General features: G+C 43.4%; 1 protein-coding gene across 1 annotated transcript in view; it reads right to left on the reverse strand.

The window, feature by feature from the left end:
• The window catches only part of LOC124799009 (cytochrome P450 6k1-like), a 107,125-nt gene that overhangs the window by 26,457 nt on the left and 55,748 nt on the right, over positions 1 to 24,920 (reverse strand). The window contains exons 3-4 of the mRNA XM_047262546.1: positions 18,429 to 18,665; positions 12,597 to 12,848 (exon numbers count right to left, since the gene is read on the reverse strand). Of these exons, the coding sequence (XP_047118502.1) occupies positions 12,597 to 12,848; positions 18,429 to 18,665 (489 nt within the window). The remainder of the gene's footprint in view (positions 1 to 12,596; positions 12,849 to 18,428; positions 18,666 to 24,920) is intronic.

Genomic DNA, 24,920 nt, shown 5'->3' on the forward strand with positions numbered 1-24,920 from the left:
CGGCGGAAGAGCCAACACCGTGTTACTACAGGTGGCCGAAATGCACGCGTTTTAGCTCACGCAGGCTGGCATGAGGAGTGAAGAACTATACTGACGTGAGGTCTGGAACATGACAAGGAATTAGAATTCAGAAATCGGACGGAATTAGTTTCATACTTTAATCCATTAATGATGAACGTCGCTCTTGACGGTTCATGATTCACAATAGTATCAGTTCAGAATACATTCTTGAAGAATATGGCGCCTTGCTAGGTCGTAGTAAATGACGTAGCTGAAGGCTATGCTAAACTGTCGTCTCGGCAAATGAGATCGTATGTAGACAGTGAACCATCGCTAGCAAAGTCGGCTGTACCACTGGGCGAGTGCTAGGGAGTCTCTCTAGACTAGACCTGCCGTGTGGCGGCGCTCGGTCTGCAATCTCTGATAGTGGCGACACGCGGGTCCGACGTATACTAACGGACCGCGGCCGATTTAAAGGCTACCACCTAGCAAGTGTGGTGTCTGGCGGTGACACCACACTGCTTTTCAGTTGTTCACGCATTAAAAGTACCGCTTAAAGCATAACGCCATAATTTATTACTTCTTTACTACCAACTGTACTCGCGACACATTTTACAGACAGTACCCACATATGCCGCTGAAAGTAGCTACAATATTATATCACTGTACGACACGTGGTTCAGGAAATGTGCAAATATACCACTGGATACAAGTGCAAAATTATTCAGTGTACGACACATAGTTCGGAAGTTATGACGCCATAAATAATGAGATGCGTGGTAAGTCGCTGCATCTTGCATGATGTTTAAATTTATTACTTCTTTGCCACTAACGCTATTCGAAATAAATATCGCAGACAGTATTGACATATGCTGCTGAACTACCTACGTTATTATTTCATTGTACAACACATAGTTCAGGAGATATTGCGTGATAAACATTGAGATGCATGAGAATCTACCTCATCGTGCATGGCGTTTAAATTTATTTCTTCATTACTACTAACTCCATTCGCAAAACATGGTGGAGACAGTATCCACATATGCCGTTGAGTGTACGTACAAAATTATAAATGTAACTTCATCCTATGTCTGGAGTGCTGGTCGATTTCCAATAATAGAATACCAACAGTCGTTATTTTGGTTTTATTTGTTACGCAACCAGTTTCGGCGTTGCATTATGCCATCTTCAGGCTTGCATATAACGAGTAGGCCTAAACCTCGTGTTAGAAACCAATGCAGCACTGTCAACTGGTATCGTAAAGATTTTTTCCCACCTGCATGTGCGCTCCTTGGAGATGCTGACAGCTTTCAAAGGAGTGCATATATCCGTGGGGGGAAAAAACTTCACAATACTAGTTGACAGTGCTGCATCGGTTTCTAGCACGAGGGTTATTCGATATTGCAGGCCTGAAGATGGTATAATGTAATGCCGAAACTGGTTGCCTAACAAATAAAACCAAAATAACGACTGTTGGTAATTTATTATTGGCTACAAAATTACATCTTTGTGTGACTCATAGTTCAGGAGATACGACGTCATAACCATTTAGCACAAGGTCAGAGGCTGCTTGGTATAGTCATGGACCCACAGCCCTAAATAAATAACTGAGCAACACTGGGTTTCTATGCTAATGTAGCTATAAAGATACTAGAGCGCTCAAGATAAAGTGAAAAATAAAAATATACCCTCTGCTTTATATTGTTTAGGTTCGCAACAACACACTGATCAGTTTTACTTTTATTTTTATCCTGCCCTTTCAAACATTTATAGCTTTCATATTTAGTTTGCAGCCTTGTGTTTTCTGGGTTTTAAGTTCTAATGATGACTAATTAGAAGCACAACCTGTGAAAAGTAGTAAGTCAACCAAATGCAAACAAGGCATTTACGAATATCATAGAGTATTTTAAATAGATCGCATGCTCCATCTTGACAATTTTAAATTTCATTACTGTAGTATTGAGAGCTTGAAATAATTTATTTCACTACCAAGAACCGTCATATAGAAGTTGCTCCCCCCTGTGAGTCCGGGGATTAGAATAGGCCCGAGGTATTCCTGCCTGTCGTAAGAGGCGACTAAAAGGAGTCCCTCCCCCTCAAGGGGGTAGTTAGCGCCTGCGTCCGGAGACGGACGGTTCCACGACCTCTATTTGCGGTCATTTTGCTTTTTCACTTCTCGTTTCTTCCTTCCTTTGGTTGGTTCCTTTCTTTGCTCTTCTCCACCTCACTGTCTTCCTTACTCTTTCCCTTGCCTTCTTCTCCTTGCCTTCTCATTGCCTTCTTCTCCTTGCCTTCTCATTGCCTTCTTCTCCTTGCCTTCTCTGGTCTCCGCCTCGGCGTTTGAAACAGTCTGTCCTCTCTCTCCCTCTCTCTCTTCTTTTTCCTCTTCTTCCTTCCTCCCTGTGCGCGCCTGAAGGCCGACCCACGCGTTCGCACGCGTAGCCGGTGACGGGGTAAGGCTAGGCGCAAATTGAGAAGCGTATAGCACGTGTGACGTGACACGACACTGCAGAGCGACACGCACGTGCCGCACGGGTCGCGCGGGTGCAGCGCATATTGCGACGCGTACACCGTACTTCGCACGCGCCAACTGGCGACGCTCTGCGCTGACTGAACCGAAGCGCGCGCAACCTCTTATCTTTCTCAAACGATTTTACGGAAACTGTTCTCTGAAAATATATGATTTTTGCCTTACTTGGAGCGTCATATGTCAGCTTCGTGACGAAGTGCCCATCACCTCGCTAATGACCATTCTTACTGTGATGTACACATTTTAGTAAGACACTACGCAAAACTCAAAAAGTTTGCAACGAAAATTAGGGGTCGCTATGATTTTGCGTTTGGTGCGTATTACACCATACGTTGCTGCGTATGAAATTTAGCTAACATGCTGAATTTTTGTTTAGACTTGGGAGAAGGTCTGTATCTGCCTCCGATCTCGAGAAAATGGATCCCATGTAGCGCGCTCACTTCCGATCTCACGCCCGCGAGAATGAAATACTCGCAACGTCTCTCTTATCTCCTAAACCGCTCGAGAGATCGAAACGAAAGTTTGGCGAATGATAGCACACAAGGAGGAGAGTGTTTTGCCAATTATTAAACACACGGAACTTTCTTATCTATGGCGGTATATCACTACTTATACTTCTTTTTTTATTTATTTCACTCCAGTGACTGTAATTTTTTAAGAGTTATCTTCAGCTAACGAAACAGGAGCTTCCTAGTATGAAAATAAACATGAAATTTCTTCTTTTATGTTACTGCAAACCGATACTATGAGGTTTTTCGTAAGCTATTGAGCTCTGTGATTGCCAGTTACTTGTTTAATGAGGCCCTCCGCTTCTGAATTGTGTCTCAATAGCTGCTGTGAGATGAGTTTGGCAAATTACATTGTGACAAAGGAAGTACAATTAAACCAGTCACCAAGAGAAATGTGGCCTTTCCTCATAAATGTTGACGCTTCTTTGAATGAGAAAAGGTTAACAACTCACACAAAATCAGATTGGCAATTCTGTTGGAATTTTTGGTGGAATCCTCGTAACCCATCGTATTTTTAACACTGAGCGACTGGAATGGAAACTTAGCAAAGGATTTTATTCCTTCTCTTCATCTGAGCAGTATTAAAATAATGACGAGCGTTCCTTCAGGCGGAATGATAGGCACATGCCAGATACTGTTTACTCACCTAGGGCTTGCCAAACTCACAATGCGTGATCGCGAATAATATAGTTGTTATTGAGAAAAATAAACAATTGATCTGTCGCACAACACAATGGACAGTGTATTGTCAGCAGCGAAGGATAATGCGCGCGACAGGAATGTACAAGCTAGCCATGTGTGCCTTGTGAGATGGAGTTCGAAAAACATTGTCATGAAAGTAGATCTGCTTTTGTCAGCAGCACATTTCAACAAATTAAATATAGCTAATCATAACACTCTTTTAGGATATTCCTACTTTCGTAATAATACCGTCCATTTTCTTTATTTGTGTAGCCTCTTGTTGTATAATTAGTTTATTAATGCTGATAATGACCATGCAACAATTGAAATGCTTTTTCTCATCATGGCGAACCAATTAAAAGATTGTAATTTCAACAAATAGCAAATAATCATAACACTCTTTTAGGATATTGCTACTTTCGTAATAATACCGACCATTTTCTTCATTTGTGTAGCCTGTTGTTGTATATGGTTCAAATGGCTCTGAGCACTATGGGACTTAACTTCTGAGGTCATCAGTCCCCTAGAACTTAGAACTACTTAAACCTAACTAACCTAAGGACATCACACACATCCATGCACGAGGCAGGATTCGAACCTGCGACCGTAGCGGTCGCGCGGTTACCACAAGAACAAAGGGATCACACCTGTGGAGATTATCCCTTTCTAAATTTTTGTAACAGATCGTACAGATACGCTAGCTTAATAGGCAGCGAGAATATAACCTTGCTTTACTTTCCTGCCTTGATTCTTAATCACATGATTTTATAATATTCCTTGCTTCCTTATTCACTACCCTCTGTCCCTTCTTGCGATCTGAAAACATCGCGGAGGCATGTGGTGCAATTCCAGCGGCCAATGGCTCATCAGTTACTGAAGCATACATTTTTCTGACAGAAGAAAAACAAAACAAAACTATGCAGATATAAATAACAGAAAAGTATAACGTGCTAACGAAGAAAGCTGGAGCGTTTAAATGGCGAAAAACGAAACACTACCAAAAGGCAATAAAATTCAAAACACAGTAAGGCAAAATTTATCGTATTGGCAATACTACCACTGCTGATATGCGCCGTTCCGATGTGAGCATATGGCCGGGCTACTTTTCCGCTCCCCGCCTCAAATTTCCCACGGTGCTAGCGAGGCACGCGCGACGCGCGGCGCGAGAAACTGTGCCTCAACCACAACGCCGCGCGACCTGGCGCAGGCGCGTGTCGCGTCCCAGTCGCGTCGCGTCGCAATTTGCGCGGTCCCATTTGAACCTGTGAGTTACAAAAACGCGCGCTGCGCTGCGTCGCGCCACACGCGCTATACTCGTCTCAATTTGCGCCTAGCCTAACGCGTACTTCCCCGCCCTGGGTAGACATGTAAGGCACGCACGTACCCCCTGGTAAAGGCCAGGCCCAGGGAGGGGTGATTGCCTGAGCTGATACCTTCTGACCATGCCGATTGGTCCTTCCGTCTGTTTCTCGGGAGGTGTGACTTGAGGTGTAAACATTCACCTAAGGCGGGAGTGCCGTCTGAGAGGGTCCCCACAAGGAAGGAGCGCGCCATCGGAGACGCTGGCAATCATGGGGGATTCCTCCGCAATGGATTTCACTCCATCTCTCTCGACTTCTGCCCAAAAACGGAAACTTGACCAGCCACCAGTGACCAAAGTACTACTACCTGCCCCACAGTTCCTCGTCGTTTCTCGATCTGAGGACGGAAAGGATTTTTCCTCTGTCAACCCTTTCGTTATCCAGAAGGGCGTAGATGCCATAGCCGGATTTGTCAAATCTTGTACCAGGTTGCGTAACGGTACCTTATTACTAGAAACTGAGAGCGCCTTTCAGGCACAAAAACTGCTTCGGGCCACACTCCTGTACACGTTCCCTGTCCGGGTGGAGACTCACCGAACTTTGAATTCGTCTCGTGGTGTGACTGTCCACCTCCGTCTCCTCATTGTGTGAACTGTCAGGGTGACCATGCCGCATCCTCCCGCGACTGTCCTGTCTATAAGGAAGAACGCTGTATCCAAGAAATTCGGGTCAAAGAGAAAGTGTCCACCTCGGCTGCTCGCAAGCTATTGGCTAGTAGGAAGCCCACGCTGCTCCCAGCGGGGAAATACAGTACTGTCCTCGCCTCTCCTCGGACTACCAGGGAGGTGGCAACCCAGACATGCGATCTGACCTTCAGCACCACGGTCGTCCGTTCGGCCAGTGCTAAGATCGCGCGGTCGACGTCTCCTCTTCCTCCCATCACCCCACAGACACCAGCCCCTTCATCAGCTTCTGCTAAGACGAAGACCCAGAAGTCAGATGCACGGGGCTTCAAGAAGGAACCGTCCCGTGCAGACTTCCTACGTACCTCGACCTCCCAGCCTTCGACCGGTACTTCCACCAAACGACCTTCCAAGAAGGCTCATAGGAAGCACAGTTCTCCTTCTCCGCCACGGCGCATTTCTTCTCCTGCGCCACCCAGCGGTTGCCGCCCCAGGCCGTCATCCGTTTCGCCTGGCCGCACCGCTGGTAGCCGAACATCTGGCCGTTCACCGGCGGAGGAAGCTCCCCCTCCCGGCCATCTTACCAAGATGGCCGTTGAACCTATAGGACCCAATGGACGATGACTGTCCGCCTACTGATAGCGGCGGCAGTGCTCGCTCGAAGCCAGGCCCTCAGCGGCCTTCGAGGTGACCCGTTCTTTCATCTTCCTTTTCTTTTTACGATGGCACTTATTGACTGGAATATTCGCAGCATTCGCTCCAACCGAGAGGACTTGAAGTTGCTGCTCCGCTTGCACCGTCCGCTCGTCGTAGCCCTCCAGGAAACGAAGCTACACCCATGCGATCAAATTGCCTTGGCACGCTACACCTCTGTGCGTTTTGACCTACCCCCTGTGGTAGGTATTCCGGTTCATGGAGGGGTTATGTTGCTGGTCCGGGACGATATTTACTACGATCCCATCACATTGCACACTGGCCTGCAGGCAGTTGCCATCCGCATTACTCTCCCCACTTTTACATTTTCCATTTGTACCGTTTACACTCCATCGTCATCTGCCGTTACCAGGGCAGACATGATGCAGCTTATTGCTCAGCTACCTGCCCCATTTTTGTTAACTGGAGACTTCAATGCCCACTATCCCCTTTGGGGCTCTCCGGCATCCTGCCCGAGGGGCTCCCTGTTAGCAGACCTTTTCAACCAGCTCAATCTTGTCTCCCTCAATACTAGCGCCCCTACCTATTCCCATTTAGACCTCTCTATATGTACTACCCAACTTGCACGCCGGTTTGAGTGGTATGCACTTTCTGATACATATTCGAGCGACCACTTCCCGTGTGTTATCCATCTCCTGCAGCATACCCCCTCCCTGTGCTCATCTAGTTGGAACATCTCCAAAGCAGACTGGGGGCTCTTCTCTTCCAGGGCGACCTTTCAGGATCAAACCTTCACAAGCTGCGATCGTCAGGTCGCACACCTCACGGAAGTCATTCTCACTGCTGCTGAATATTCCATCCCTCACCCTACTTCTTCTCCACGTCGCGTACCGGTCCCCTGGTGGACCGCAGCATGTAGAGACGCTTTACGTGCTCGTCGACGTGCTTTACGCACCTTTAAACGCCACCCTACAGTGGCGAATTGTATCACTTATAAACGATTACGTGCACAGTGTCGTCGTATTATTAAAGAAAGCAAGAAAGCCAGCTGGGCTGCTTTCGCAAGCACCTTCAACAGTTTTACTCCTTCTTCTGTTCTCTGGGGTAGCCTGCGCCGGCTATCTGGCACTAAGGTCCACTCACCAGTTTCTGGCTTGATGGTCGCGAATGACGTCCTTGTGGCCCCGGAGGATGTCTCCAATGCCTTCGGCCGCTTTTTCGCAGAGGTTTCGAGCTCCGCTCATTACCACCCTGCCTTCCTCCCCCGCAAACAGGCAGAGGAGGCTAGGCCACCTGACTTCCGCTCCTCGAATCGTGAAAGTTATAATGCCCCATTCACCATGCGGGAACTCGAAAACGCACTTGCCCGGTCATGGTCCTCCGCTCCAGGGCCTGATTCTATTCATATTCAGATGCTGAAGAACCTTTCTCCTGCGGGTAAAGGTTTTCTTCTTCGTACTTACAATCGCATCTGGACTGAGGGACATGTTCCCGCATGCTGGCGCGAGTCTATTGTTGTCCCGATTCCTAAGCCGGGGAAGGACAAGCACTTGCCTTCCAGTTATCGACCCATCTCGCTTACCAGCTGTGTCTGTAAAGTGAAGGAGCGAATGGTTAACTCTCGTTTGGTTTGGCTGCTCGAGTCTCGACGCCTACTTACCAATGTCCAATGTGGATTTCGTAGGCGCCGCTCTGCTGTTGACCATCTGGTTACCTTGTCGACCTTCATTATGAATAACTTCTTGCAGAAGCGCCCGACTGCGGCTGTTCTTTGATTTGGAGAAGGCTTACGACACCTGTTGGAGGGCGGGCATTCTCCGCACCATGCATACATTGGGTCTTCGCGGTCGCCTCCCTCTTTTTATTCGTTCCTTTTTAATGGATCGACAGTTCAGGGTACGTGTGGGTTCTGTCCTGTCAGACACCTTTCACCAGGAGAATGGGGTGCCACAGGGCTCAGTTTTGAGCGTCGCTCTCTTCGCCATAGCGATCAATCCAATAATGGATTGCCTCCCAGCTGATGTATCAGGCTCCCTTTTCGTGGACGATTTTACCATCTATTGCAGCGCGCAGCGTACACGTGTCCTGGAGCGCTGTCTTCAGCGTTCTCTTGACCGTCTTTACTCCTGGAGTGTCGCCAATGGCTTCCGTTTTTCTGCCGAGAAGACGGTCTGTATTAACTTCTGGCGCTACAAAGAGTTTCTCCCACCGTCCTTACGACTCGGTCCCGTTGCTCTCCCATTCGTGGAGACAACAAAATTTTTAGGTCTTACATTTGACAGGAAACTTAGCTGGTCTCCACATGTGTCATATTTGGCTGCCCGTTGTACCCGTTCTTTAAATGTCCTCCGTGTTCTCAGTGGTATGTCGTGGGGAGCGGATCGAACCGTCCTACTTCGTCTATATCGGTCGATCGTCCGCTCCAAGCTGGATTATGGGAGCTTCGTATACTCCTCTGCACGGCCGTCCATCTTACGCCGCCTCAACTCCATACAACATCGGAGTTTACGACTTGCGATCGGAGCGTTTTATACTAGTCCCGTAGAGAGTCTTCATGCTGACGCTGGCGAATTGCCACTCACCTACCGGCGCGATATACCGCTTTGTCGGTATGCCTGTCGGCTATTGTCAATGCCCGACCACCCGTCTTATCGTTCCTTTTTTGACGATTCTCTCGACCGTCAATACGGGTTGTATGTCTCTGCCCTGATACCCCCTGGAGTTCGCTTTCGTCGCCTCCTTCAACACCTTAATTTTTCACTCCCTCCAACCTTTCGAGTGGGCGAGCGCCACACGCCACCTTGGCTCCAGGCTCAGGTTCGCGTTCACCTTGACCTCAGCTCGCTCCCAAAAGAGGTTACCCCCGGTTCGGTCTACCACTCCCGTTTTGTCGAACTTCGTTCGAAGTTCATTAATATGACCTTCATTTATACAGATGGCTCAAAGACCAATAACGGGGTCGGGTGTTCCTTTATTGTCGGGGCACAAAGTTTCAAATACCGGCTCCATGGCCATTGTTCGGTCTTCACAGCTGAGCTCTTTGCCCTCTACCAGGCTGTTCTTTACATCTGCCGCCACCGACATTCTGCTTATGTCATCTGCTCAGATTCCCTGAGCGCCATCCAGAGCCTCAGTGATCCGTATCCGGTTCACCCTTTCGTGCACCGGATCCAACGCTCTCTTCAGCAGTTGGTGGACGTCGGTTCTACGGTTAGCTTTATGTGGATTCCTGGCCATGTCGGTATCCCTGGGAACGAAGCTGCAGATGCCGCGGCCAAGGCTGCGGTCCTCCAGCCTCGGACAGCTTCTTGTTGTGTCCCTTCGTCGGATTGTAGCAGGGTAATTTGTCGGCGCATTTTATCGCTGTGGCATGCCGATTGGGCTGCACCTACGGACAACAAGCTTCGGGCCTTGAAACCTCTACCCACGGCTTGGACGTCCTCCTCCCGCCCTTCTCGGAGGTCGTTTTGGCCCGGTTACGAATTGGACACTGCCGGTTCAGCCATCGCCATCTGCTGACGGCTGCGCCGGCGCCGTTCTGCCCATGTGGGCAATGGCTGACGGTCCGCCACATTTTAACGTCCTGTCCGGATTTTAACACACTGCGTCTTGATCTTGGCGTGCCATGTACTTTAGATGCCATTTTAGCGGATGACCCACGAGCAGCTGCTCGCGTTCTTCGTTTTATCAACTTGACAAACCTCTCTAAGGACATTTGATTATGCTGTTTTTTTAATCCTATGCCTGTCAGTCTGTCTTTTATCGTGTTTTCCCTTTTAGTTGTTGTTTTAAACTTGTGCCTCGCGGTGCATTCTTAACGTAGTCTGGGCGCTAATGACCATTGAAGTTGTGCGCCCTAAAACCACAAAAAAAAAATATATAGAAGTTGCTGTCGTGGATGAATTGCACAGGGTTGTTTGACCCTCCAAAAAGAAATACACACAACGCTACACAGATAAATGCATCAAAAGTGAATGGAGAGATAGTAGGTATTGTGGATCCACCTAACAGAAATTTTGTTTGATCTCCGTCAGCTCTAGTATATTTATAACCAGCTGACTTAGCAATGATCTGATTTTGCCTTACTATATAAGCACAATTTTTTTAAAGAAAACTTAAGTCTATGAAACGGATGTATGTGACAGTCCAGTAAGTAAGTTCACAATTTAAACGTCACAACAAGTTTAAGAAAAGGGGATCAATAAATAAAAAATTTTAGAACATCTCTACCAAATAAGAGAGCAGGTTAACAAAACTAATAGTCCTGTAGTCCTGAAGAAAGAGGACAACGATAATCTGCCCCATAAAAATTAGGAAAGAATAGAAAAAAAACATTAAGTTATCATCAGAAACTACAGATAGGATCACTTTTAAGTACTGAAGGCTCACGAGAAAAAAAAAAAAACATAGGCATGAGAAATTAAATGGCAACATGCCGAAAAAAGGAAACAAGGAAAATATTGAGTCTTCTTCCTTACCGAATCATCTTTATATTCTTACATGCCGGGATTCAAGCATGTCATATAAACATGTTCACATCAACACGCTGCACTGAGGTCTCAGACTGATCGTGGGCCATATACGAGTAGTGTAATGCAAGTTCATGAAAGAGCTACGTGTCACATGTTCGTATAAATGCCTAAACGTCAAAAAATACATAGTAGTGCCAGGGAAAACTTTAAAAAGCAAAATATAAAAATTAGTGTTATATCAAATGAAGAAGTGCCATTAACAACGCTATTCATTCCAGTTTTCCGGAATAAATGTGGAGCCGTATTTCAAGATATACCGATTTGGCACAGATTTTTAGTTATCAAGACACATTCATTACATTACAGGTCCACAGTTCATGTGATTCCATTTCAGCTACTGTATCACTATTGATTCCACCCATTTTATTTCAGTGAGTTTCATTTACTTAATGAGGTGCTTCGATTTTAGTTCATACAAGTGATTTAGATGTAAAGTTTCGTGCACAAAACAGCACGAACTGTGAGAGCTTTTGATAGATGACTTGTAGCGGGTTTATTTTTTCACTCAGTATAAAACTGAAAACTACATGGATGAAGTACAGGGAGTGTAAGATTGACTAGTCGAATTAAATCTGGCGATGCTTAGGGAATTATATTAGGAAATAAGAGGCTAAAATAACAGCTGAGTTTTGCTATTTAGTCAGAAAAATAACTGACGACTGGGAATATTAAGCAAAACTTCTCTGAACAAGATAATTCTTTCAACATTGAAAACATATCTAAATCCTAGAAAGGCATTTCTGAAGGTATTTGGCTCGAGCTCAGCCTTGTACGGGAGTGAAACATGGACAGTAAACAGTCTATGCGAGAAGAGAATAATAGAATGCTGAAGATCAGACTGGTGGATCGAATAACAAATGAGGAAGTACTGAACGATGTTGAGAAAAAAAGAAATTGTGATATAGCTTGACTAATGAAAGGGATCGGATTATACACAAATGTAAGGTATCAAGTCTTTCTCGAAGTGTGGGGGTAACAATTGTAGAGAGAGGCCATGACTGAAATGGGTGTAAGTAGCTCTAGTTATTCAGAGATGACGAGTCTCGAACAGGATAGACTAAGGTGAGAGTTGCATCGATCGAATCTGTGGCCTCACGACCACAACAACAACCATAGTAGTGATCGAACATTCAGCACGATTTATTATTTTGGTGTTTCACATTAACTAAATATATTTACCTAAGGTACTTGCGTTTCGTGATATATTGGCAAAATCGTAATTGACACCAGATGTGAGTTGGTTAGAAACTGCATTAAACATAGATATCCTTCAACGTGTCACATATGTTAATAATCAGTGTTATTGTGATACTTTTTCATCGTGTGCACTAGGCGTGAAAATATTTTCATATGAGTTACGTAAAAAAACCGAATAGCTGAAAATGAAACTTGCACTGTGTGGGTTCTGTACAAATTTAACAGCGTATATAGATAGTTCATCTTGCATTATAGGTTTTGATGAGTGAGTTTCCAAGTATCTAAATATGTGGCATAAAATGGTCACATCTTTTCATTCCATTGACTTACAAATATTAGCACCACTAAAGGACTGTCGACTGTAATAACTGACATTAACTTCAGATTCTCTGTCCTCCGGTCCTGAGGAAAAGGGCAACAGTGCGATCCTATAAGGGTTCTGTTTTTACCGACTGAGGAACGGAAAACTAAACCAACAAACAGTAAAGGTGAAAGGAGGAGTGACTCACCAATGCAGATGCGTGGCCCTTCTCCAAAGGGTAGATAGCAGTACGAATGCCTGGATGCCTTCTGCTCCTCAGAGAAGTGCTCCGGGTCGAATTTCTCCGGGTTTCGGAAGAATTTCCTGTCATAATGGAGTCCCATGACTGGAATGAGCACCTTAGTTCCTTGCTCCAAGACACAGTCGTATCCTGGAAGCTTGTAGTCCTCCGCCACCTCGCGATTCAAAACTGGAACGGGCGGATACATACGAAGGGTTTCTGAAAGAAAAAAGGGAACGATGTAAACGGAGGTGTTTTAATAAATATTCCACACTGGTCCTCGATGTGGTGTTTTATCTCCCTTAGCGATTGCAGTCAAAGGATGTACAAGCGTAGTATTTACAATAGAGAAAGAGAAGATGTGTTAATCTTTAAGTCCTAAACCGTTTGGTCAATTAACTGTTTTCTGAAGGACTTTGCCAACTGCTAAGTATTTTACGAAACGCACTACAGGCAGGTATCAATATGTGCTGTTTTGTCACTGTCGGTTTGTTAATAACCATCATCCCACAAAGAAATACATCTATTATTTATGTACCATGTCATGTTTTTTATGGCCTGCTTTCTGATGTACCTGTTATTTACATCATTAAGTGTAGCAAAGTGTGTATTAGGAGTGGACAGCATGAGCAGTACATATTCCGAATTATTCTTCGGGGAGTGAAAGACACTGAACATCATTGTGCAGGTTTTCATGCCCACTTCACATGCTGATTAGGAGTAAAAAAAGAGAGTAGCGTAGAGAACAATTAACAAAATACCTGAAGGCGATGGAATTTTAATTCTTCTGGGTGCCTGTATTGCTGTTAGATTGAAGGGAGTGGAAGGTAGGGTTGCTACAAAATAGGATACTCATTAACAGCAGTCAGCGTATATTCAAGTGAAAACGCTTAAACTTGGGAGACGAAGTATAAGTTCTTCTTTCTATATCAAGCGTATCCATTTGTGGAACAATGCAATTATAAAACTAAGTTGTTAGTCAAAACACTAACTTAAACTTGACTAAGCCAGTCATACACAGTAACAATTCACTGCTCCTGGACCGTTGACAATAACTTCGAATTAAAATTCATCATAAATCTTATAGGAATTGTAACAAATAACTGGCAAAAATGATCCATAATTATTGCTTTTTGCGGTCTGAGGCATGGTGTATGGGTGATGCCACAAATCCATTAATAAATTTGAAAATACGGTTTAAGATGTAGTTACAGCATTCTGTGGCTGATAACAGTGAGTGCAGAGGGTCCTTTGTGCGAAACAGTTAAGAATGTAAAGTGTTGAATAAACGAACAACACAGGAAGGCGTTAAATACTCTCGCTCTTTCAGATGAATAAATGAAGAAATAAGTGCGGCATTAAATAGTCTCTCTCTCTCTCTCTCTCTCTCTCTCTCTCTCTCTCTCTCTCTCTCGTGTGTGTGTGTGTCTCTGTCTGTGTGTGTGTGTGTGTGTGTGTGTGTGTGTGTGTGTGTGTGTGTGTCTGTGTCTGTGTCTGTGTGTGTGTGTGTGTGTGTGTGTGTGTGTGTCTGTGCATGTGTGTGTGTGTGTGTGTGTGTGTGTGTGTGTCTGTGCGTGTGTGTGTGTGTGTGTGTGTGTGTGTGTGTCTGTGCGTGTATGTGTGTGTGTGTGTGTGTGTGTGTGTGTGTCTGTGCGTGTGTGTGTGTGTGTCTGTGTGTCTGTGCGCGTGTGTGTGTGTGTGTGTGTGTGTGTGTGTGTGTGTGTGTGTGTGTGTGTCTGTGCATGTGTGTGTGTGTGTGTGTGTGTGTGTGTGTGTGTGTGTGTGTGTCTGTGCGTGTGTGTGTGTGTGTGCGTGTGCGCACGCGTGCACGTGTACGTAGGTTCTAGGTTGTACCTGGTAGCAGAGTAGAAGTGCGCTACCTTGTTAGAGCACTTTTCAGTGTTCCGCGTCTAGAAAGCCGTGCAAGAGAAGGTAAATGTATTCAATTACTGTCTTCAAATCATAGCATTCACTTGTTCAAATGGCTCTGAGCACTATGGGACTTCACATCTGAGGTCATCAGTCCCCTAGACTACTTAAACCTAACTATCTTAATGTTGCGGCCACATCACACACATCCATGCTCGAGGCAGGATTCGAACCTGACACCGTAGCAGCCGCGTGGTTCCGGACTGTAGCGCCTAGAACCTCTCGACCACAGCGGCCGGCTTCACTTGTAATGTGGTGACTCTTTTTCGAGAAATTACAAAAATTTATTCGCAAAAATCTTTTCCCAAACATGTACATAGGAACAAATATATCGAACTGTTCCAACTGGGCCGGCCGGAGTGGCTGAGCGGTTCTAGGCGCTACAGTCTGGACCCGTACGATCGCAGGTTTGAATCCTGCCTCGGGCATGGATGTCCTTAGGTTAGTTAGGTTTAAGTAGTTCTAAGTTCTAGGGGACTGATGACCTCAGATGTTAAGTCCCATAGTGCTCAGAGCCATTTGAACCATTCTATTCCAACTGGGAAAATCTTGTCAGTATTGTATTTAACAGTATATTTGTTACATTGTTACCCTATTACACACCAATAATCATTAAGGGAAATCAGAGTAAACGGAAACATTATCAAAAACCAGTTTAAAGTCAGAAACATTTTGAAATACAAACTATTGAAAACAGGTAAAATTTCAATTTTCAAGACAGGTCCAGTTGTTAAGACGGTAAAGAAACTCTGTCCACTCGCAGATATCACATGTTCCATGGTAGAAGACCTTGTCTCCGTTGTTAGGTACAACATGGTGCACGGCCGAAGGAATATGGCTTAATAATCCACATACATAGAAGTTTGCTCATCACGAAATTGTATAACTGCAGAAGTAATAAAATCTTACAAATAGCGTTAGTATGTTATAAGGTACTTACTTGTGTAGATCTAAAAATGCTCACAAATGCTGCACAAAACGTAACCTCAAATCTCACAAGAACGAAACGAGCAGAAAATGCCAGAAAGTGTTAATGGCTGTCTTTGGTGGCCTTGCCTTCGTGTGATGCTAAAATGAGTCATTAGATTGAAACATCGGCTAAGAAACATGTGTTCCTAGCTATATTATCCTAACGGTACAGCACTCTAAACAGCAAATAACAGAATTAGGTAATGCTATGCAGCCAGTCTTCTTGCACACATAGACAACTTTTAAGGTAGGGATGGGATGCTGGAGAAGAAACGATTCGTGGACTGTTAATTCCATTCGTGCTTTTGCTTGATGTAATGGTTTTATTGCACTTGCAAAGTACGTGAATTCAGCTTGCAGTGCTCATACGATGGCGTTCAAATGTGTGTGAATTCCTAAGGGACCAAACTGCTTAGGTCACCGTTCCCTAGACATACGCACTACTTAAACTAACTTATGCTAAGAACAACACATACATCCAAGTCCGAGGGTGGGCAAAACCTCGGGCGGGAGGGACCGCGCAGTCCGTGACATGACGCGTACGATGGCGTTCAATGAGTAATACAACAGGTATATTTTCTCGGCCATAGTGTTGTGTTTGTTGTGGGGCATCGTGGAATATTCCCGCTTCAACTCCTATAGTTCCATGACGTTCAGATACGTTACGTTGCTGTACGTAGGTGCGTTTCGAGCAGAGAGCTATCGTTGAGTTTCTTTTTGCTGAAAACCAGAGTATCGCAGATATTCATATGCGCTTCAAAATGTCTTCGGAGACATGGCAGTGAACAAAAGCACGGGGAGTTGTTGGGTGAGGCGTCTGTCATCATCGTAACAAGATCGCGCAAACATGTCCGATCTCTCACGTGACTGCCGGCTGCTCACAGCCGTGACTCCTGCAATGTTGGAACGTGTGGACACTCTTGTTCGAGGTTATTCACGGGTCGTAATAAAACAACTAGCTACACAACTGGATGTGTCTGTCGGGAGTCCTGACACACTCGTTCAGCAGTTGGGTACTCATGGGTGTGCGCCGGCAGGGTTCCTCGCCGCCTAAGCGAAGACCACAAAGATTAACGAAGGACCTTCTGTGGAACTGCTGGCACGTTACATAGGTGATCGTGACTTTTTTTTAACATCGTCACAGGCGATGAAACATGGGCTCATCTCTTCGACCCGGAAACAAATTGGCAATGCGTGGAGTGGCGCCAAGTTAAAGCCACACCCTCAGCCGGTAAATTAATGGCGACGGTCTTCTGGGACTATGATGTGGTTATTCTGTTTGATGTCCTCCCTCATGGTCAACGCTCAACTCTGAACTGTATTCTGCCACCCTCAGGAAACTGTAGAATTGACATCAGCGTTTTCTTCGCCACAGAAATGCAAACGAACTTCTCCTTCTCCATGACAACCACAGGCCGAACACAAGTCTGCGCATCAAAGAGGAGAACAAATCTTCACTGGATTGTTTTCCTTCATCCGCCCTACAGCCAGCACCTCGCATCTTCTGATTTCCATTTGTCTGGCCCAATGAAGGATGCACTCCGCAGGAAGTACTTGGACGCTGGGGAGGTTATTGACAAGACTTTCGTTCCGACGTCAACCAGTAAGAGTGGTAGCATCCGGGCATACAGGCCATCGCAGTATGGCGGTGTAAGGCCATCGCATTAAACGGAGATTACGTTGAAAAGTAGGATTGTATTGTAGTGTATGTTAACCAGGGGCCTAGAAACGACGGAGACGCTTCGTCCTCGCCGCAGCCGCAGTGGTCCACAACCCCACGACGAGTACCGCAGTCCACTTCACCCCTCCGGCGCCCCACTCCGAGCCCAGGATTACTGTGCGTTTCGGCCCCTGGTGGAACCCCCCCCCCCTCCGCCCCCCCCCCCCACCCCAGGGAACGTCTCACACCAGACGAGTGTAACCCCCTATGTTTGAGTGGTAGAATAATGGTGGTGTATGCCTACGTGGAGAACTTGTTTGCGCCTCAACCGCCGGCATAGTGTAGCTGAGGCGAAATAAGGGGAACCAGTCCGCATTCGCCGTGGCGGATGGAAAACCGCCTAAAATCCATCCATAGACTGGCCAGCTCGCCGGACCTCGACCCAAGTCCGCCAGGCGGATTCGTGCCGGAGACCAGCCGCTCCTTCCCGCCCGGAAAGCCGTGCATTAGACCGCACGGCTAACCGGAGGGCTAAAAATAGGATTAGTAGCCAAAAGAGTGAGCAATAATAAAGTGTATCGGAGGCCTGAATAAAACCCAACTACTTTCTGAAAAAAATTCGTTGCATTACTTATTCAACGCCTCTCGTACATTAGTGACTGGCCCATACTGTAAAGAAATGAGCATAAATCTTCATAGCAATACTGTTGTGTATGGACGTCAGTGAGTGATCATTTTGTAGAAGTGAACTGTGTCATAATACGTGAACGAGTAGTATATGGAGCAAGTTATGTAATTACGTCGTTTGTTTCGACTGATGTTCACAAGGATAGACATAATATTTTAATTATCATCCCAAAGATTTGAAGTCTCTTTGCGGCTACATGTCTCAGTCCAGGTACACACTGAAATCCCCAGCCTACAGCAGAAGACCACTAGCGGAGCCGAAAGAAAATAACGCAGCCACTGTCAAACAGAGATGGGCTGCATCACTCTGGTTTGGTCCCAATAGCCGATTCCTACGACATTGCGGCGTGGCGATTTCATTGTGTACCTGCAGAGATATACCTGCGTACAAAAACAAACAAAAAATTCCGTAGTTTAATTTTTTCGATGTGATGATTGTAACTTTTTTATACCACTTGTAATAATTAAGATCTCCTTCGATAATGGCCATTGTGTTCAGAATCCTACTTTAATTATAATAACGTATGATCAAAGTAATGAAAAACACAACGTACCGTTCACCACCTTTTCCAAGTACGGCATCTGGGTCATTATAATGTCGAACGTCACATCGCCGTTGTTCTTTTTCAGTACGTCGTCAATTTCTTCTTGCACCTTCTTCTGGATATCCGGATGTCTAGCGAGCTCATACAGGCAGAAGCTTACGGTGGTGGAGGATGTTTCGAACCCTGCGATGAAGAACACCCACGCCTGTGCTGCCACCTCCTTGGTCGTCAGCCTGTTACTTGTCTCTGTCAGGTACAAAATATGTTCGTAAACAGACTGTTACTTGTGCCATAAAACAAATCAGCTTAAAGATACGAACCACCATCTCACATTGAATCGTTAGAAGCTACTTCCTGGAAATTGGTTTCAGAATGTTCTTACGTCATAACAAACTGTAATACCAACAGTAATGATTGCAGAAAACATAGCTGTAACCCATATTATCTCTAAATTCGTAATATGGAGAAAATAATTCGTAGTCTTAAATATGATACATAATAATTTATACACGATGTTTGAAGCAATTAGTCCCATCCTCTTATGAGGCAGTGTTGGTGAAACTAAAAATAGGCGGTATAAAGGTATGTCCGTAAAGAAATATGGCTATGTTAAGATATGGGCTATTTTACTTGTTTCAAGGACGACGCTCATTGCTTATTTCTTACGGCTGACAGTCTTTGTACTTCCCCCACTAATGCTAATGTCAGTTACAGCCAGTTTCTGACAATGACCGAGTCCTGAAGCGGAATGCTGAAGACGTGCAATTCGTAGATTGCACTGTGTTTACATATATGTTGAGTTCCACATGGTATTATTTAATAAATTAACATAACGACTTATGGTCAGGGTGAAATACTCGATCGATCACGGAATCAAATAATCTGTTTCGATTTAGTGTAATTGTTTCAGTATGTAGAATGAGTGACTGGAATCACGAGGCCACACATTTCACCAGAGTAATTAACAAGTGGTGTTTGCAAATTTACTCATGCTATTGGAGAACGTTACCCTTGTAGAAGACCGTATGGAAGCCACCCAATTTTTCTTGATCTCGTAGGACAGTATGTTAAAGAAATATTTATTTTGCGGAGTTTCAGTAACAAGGCCTTTCCACTCACCTGACTTTAACCACTGATATTAATAATTTCATTTCATCTTCACCGAAGCGCAAGTCTCTGAAGGGACGTCAAACAGGAAGATTTGCGCCATTCGAATAACACCGGATGTAGTCAGCCGGCCATACGATCTGGTGCAACTCGCGCCAATCAGCAATGAACACAGCTTAGAAGAGCTTGTCTGCTATGCATGGGGCAAAATCTGATGGCAATCAGATGTATTCTCACAAATACGCGAATCTTTGTGTAAGTGAGCTGAAAGGTGGCTAAGAATAACTGGTAAACATGTCAAGGGTCAGTTTAAGATCGGGTGATTGTACAAAGTACTGAACATGCTGGGTTCACTGCTTCCATTCTCACCGTAATTAGTAACAAAAACACAAAAGTGTGTGCCTCATGCTCTCATTACTGTCATATTCACTAACATAATTTTACTTAAGGCGTTTGATGCGAAGGCCACGGAAATGTCGTCTATTACCTGGGCTTAATCCGCGCCTTGGGACACAAAAAGGAATTGAAATGATTGCTATATGAGCCACGGCATTATTCCACGACTTCTGATCTCTATATGCATTCAGTGTTTGGATCACTTTTTAAAAATATCATTGTATAGTGCAGTAGACACCAACTACCTACCTAAATCTTCAAGGTATGCAGTCAAATGTTGTCTTTTAACATGGATACAACTGGATGAGTGCTAGTAATGGCAGAAATATCTATTACTGTTCATTCAGAATAAGACGAAGGGAGTTCGTAGCACTAATTTCCTTATCATAGTGCCAATATCCTGCGTTGTATCTCAAAACCTCCCCACAATATGGCATGGAATGAGAGCAAGAGACACTGTAGATGGCGAAACCAAAACAACTAAAGTGGTGTATTGATAAATATTTTTCCAAGCACAACATCTTTAGGGAATTAAGACGCCAGTTATTGATCACTTGAATGAATTGCGGCATGATGAGAGACTGCTCACACAGTTGCTATCAATGAAGAAAGATTCTGTTACGAGATTAAGAAAGGGGATTTTTTTGTCCTACTGCATATTCCTAGTGACACCTCTAGAGACGATGGAGCTGATAACATGAAAGCAATTTATTGGTATTAATATCATTCTTAAAGAATGAAGTGCCGTTGTGCGAGTACATTCTAGATAAAAATATTCACCAAAATTGTTACTACGACTGCGAGAGTGATACATGAATAATTTGTTTGACAATGTCTAAAGTAGTAGGGCTGAGCATTAAGGACTTAGAATAAAACTGCAGTAACCAATGATGTCTTAGTAATCTACAACATTAAATCTCATGTCATTGAATGAGATCTTTGTTGTCTATAATATGAATGAAAGCAGAGCAACAGTACGGTATATTGACACAAAAATGTTTTAAGCTGACACTGATAAATGTAAGATTTCTGAAGGTACCAGGATAAGGAGCTAATGTGGTTTCAGAGGAGCCAGATTATGGACAAAGGTGGCACCTAAAGGCTGAATCAGAAGGCTTACTGCATGCATAAACAAGCCTTACAAGCCACGTGAAGGCAACCTGCCTAGGGATGAGACCCTAAAATAAACACCTCTGATCTTCCAGGTTTCGGGTCCTGCTTTGGGGTGGTACCTAACGCTCGTAAATTTCATAGAAAAAAGCCAGACAGATCCAATAGACGCAACCAAGGCTAGGAAAAAGGCAAACGATTTGGCAGAGCCGATATATTGACGACTGCTGCATAGAATGTAAGAAGTCTCAACGTGAAGGAGCTTGAGTTATAAAGAAAGTATAAACAAAGAAACGTAAATATGGCAATGATTAGTGGAACTAAGAAAAAATGTAAAGGGCACCGAAGGTGGCTTGAGTACATACTGATGTGTAGTGGCATAGAACACCAAAACAGGGTAAGTGCTGGAATTGAACTATTAAGACAAAAAGTGGTAATAGACCCTCACATCCTTGAGATACGTAAATGAGAAAATAATTGATGCTCCACATTAAGACTGAAAGAGGTTATCTCACCCTGCTGGACTATACGCACCATGTGAATAAAGGGTAGACTATACAGAGTAGTTCTATCATACACTGCAGGATGAAATAGAAGAAAAGATTATATAACTCTGACAAGAGATTTAAACGCAAGAGTGGGGAATATGGAAACAGAAAATGTGGTAGGAAAACATGGAGAAGCACACCTTAACAAAAATGGAGTAAAATTTAGAGCATTCAGTAGCTACAACAAACTAAAAATTACAAACAAATTTTTCCAAAAAAGAAAGACACGAATATATTTGGAGTTCCATATAACTGAGATCACTAATAAACTATGTATTAGTCAGTGAAAAAATGAAGGGAATGGTACAGGATGCATGAGTCTACAGGGGAAGTGACAATTTAAAGATCATTTTCTACTCGTTAGTAAAATGATTCTGTGGCCAAAGTGGAAGAGAAGCAGTATAAAGGAGACAGGATTTTAGAATAAGAGATCTTTATCAAAGACGGCTGACTAAGTACATGTTAGAAATACCAACAACAGAAGACATAGGCATAGCATGGAACAACATCAGACAATAATTTATACGAACGATATGGAATACAGAAAGAGACATTTAGAGAAAAACAAAATGCTTTTTGAATTTAATATAAAATGACTCAGAAGAATCAAGAGAAAAATAAAAATAACGACAGAAACCAAAAGCAGTAATAAGGATTGCTGGAATAGGTTTGTCACCCAAACAGAGAATGATGTGCTTGGGTGTACAGACTTTTGTTATAAATTGTTGTTGAGTAACCTGAATAAGATGGTGAGATATACTGTGAAGACAATTATAGCAGAAAGTCAGGGTTCGGTGGAAAATCATAAAAATCTTTAGTGCAATGATAATGAGTTGATGGAAGAAGAGGAGATGATGGAAACAAACAGCTTGATCCAATTCCAGAAATAATACTGCAATATCGATTTATGCACTTGACAAATACGTGCTGGCTTGGAAACAGGATACTAGAGCAGTGGAGGGGAACAAATCTAGTATCAGTCTTCAAGACAGGACTTACATCCAGCACAAAAGTAATGGAGGAAAATAACTGTCGTGAACACAGGATACAAAATATACGCTAAGATACTTAATGCTCATTTGCAACCCATAGCAAAGGCCAAGTTATCGGAAGTTCAGTGTGGGTTGAGGACAGAAAGATCTTGCTTAAATAATGTACACACAACAAAGACAATAATGCAGAAGTGTAGAGAATATAAGCTTCTGATATACACATCACAATCATCGATTTTAGAAAGGTGTTTGACAGGGTAGACAGAAATATACTATGGAAAATTTTCCAAAGACATGGGCACTGTAAACATTTTACATCAGCAATGAAGAGCCTGTATTTGAACATACAGATAGTGCTGCAGGAAGGACGGGAGCATCAGATATTAATTATAAATTGAACAGTAAGATTTAACTATGCCCTTTCTCTGATCATTGTAACACTATTATCGATTTCACTTTACTTATCTTATATAATATTTTTGTCCGCTCGTGTTTAATTTAATCTCTGTAGCACCATATTCTTTGATGAAACATCTATGAAACTGTCTTGTTAATAATTTTTGTGACTATAGATAATGCATATATGTAATTTCGGAAGCAATGCTCTGCAAAAGTTCTGAAATATTAAAATTATTCTTGTAGAACTGGTTCGTGCATAAGGAAAGTTTCTTTGTGATCATGTAAAACCTGGACGTAAGTCCCTCCACAAAGAAACTGGCTTGGCAGGAACGGAAAAGGTGGATTCCGCAAGGCTCCTTCCTGGTGCAAGTCAGTTGGTGGTTAGCCTGCAAACTGTTTACAACTTTTGTGCTGAATGAGGCAAGAGGAGCTATAAGAGTAATGAATATTACTCCGGATGTGGAAGACTTTTGGCTCATTTTTCACGGCATGCATTGCTTAGCTCTGAACTACGAATATCCGGCACTAAGAAGAGAAATTCCAGAGCTTTTTATACAAAAGGAGGTGTGACGACTTTTCTGCCTTTTTTAGTTGACACAGAAGATCGCCATAGCAATCACCTTCGTCTCAAAACGAACGCTGTAAAATTGAATTAATCTGTTATTTAGTTTCTTACTAAAATAGTAACAGTGTTTCGCTCGAACTTCATGTTGAGACCTATATTTTAACCTTAAGTCATTTACCTAGACAGGGTCTTTTACCAAGTGCCGCAAATGTTTCCAAGTATACTACTTAACTTAACTGAAAAGTAATTGCTTTAATGAATATCGTTTGATAACTTTTGTTGAGCAGGAGATTTCTTTAACATTCAGTGATTCTTTTTTCGGAAGTACACTAGGTGATTTTTATGGAACAATAGTTAAAGTTATACCGAAATGTAATTACAAAGGGAGATCAAAAGTATTTTCTTTAGATGTCATTCTTAGTACAGTATTAAAGTTATTTGCATAAAACTCTGATTCTTCAAGATAGTTACTGACTAATAAATTGGAAAGTCTAGCACATGGAAATCAATGTGCAGCTTTGTAACAGTGTTTACATTTTCACGTATCTGTAGTTAAGTGTTTCCTCATGTTGAAGTTAGTTGTGCCCCACCATCAACAATCAATTGCATGTAATGGTCATTAACTTACATGCATTAAAGTATAAACGGTAAGTATTATTGAGACCCAGTTGTTGCCAAACGATTTCATGTTACTTCTGCCTAGTTCATATCAAATCACTGTTAAAATGCTTGCTAAGTTGTGCTACTGTTTGATATCCCATTTCAATATCAACTAAAGTCAATCCCTATAGTTAATTTTCATCATGAACAGTGCAAGTACTTGGCACAAGTTTGGCTAATTAGAGTGACGAGCATTTTATTTTAAATAATTTGAGTTTACTTCATAACTAATAGAACTTTGGTGTGAAAGCCGTTTGTTCTGCTACTGCTAGTCATTCATGAAACAAAATTTGTCTAATACCTTTAGATTTCACAAAATCACTGTCAAACCAAATTCCTTTCAAAGGAGTAACATTATCCTCGTATTGCCAATTTAATATTAGTGTTATATGGTGTTTAACATACATTTATATGGCACCATTCGTATGTGGCAATTTCAGTTCCATCACAATGTGTTGACCCAGGAGAAACCAAACTTGTTAATATGCTGTTATCCGATGACGACCTGCTGCTTATGGACAAAAGAGAAGATGGATTTCAAAGAATGTTACATAAGTTGCACCTGTGCTCAACTCAATATAATCTGAATACTTCCACAAGCAAAATAAATACGATGGCATTCATAGTGAGAAACCCCTTAAAAGCCCAAATAAAGTATAAATAACCGGCTAATTGAACAAGACCCTAGCTACTGTGGCTAAAATATATCATTTGACGACAATAC

Source organism: Schistocerca piceifrons, chromosome 5, assembly GCF_021461385.2.
Source record: "Schistocerca piceifrons isolate TAMUIC-IGC-003096 chromosome 5, iqSchPice1.1, whole genome shotgun sequence".
In the NCBI taxonomy this organism is placed as follows: Eukaryota; Metazoa; Arthropoda; class Insecta; order Orthoptera; family Acrididae; genus Schistocerca; species Schistocerca piceifrons.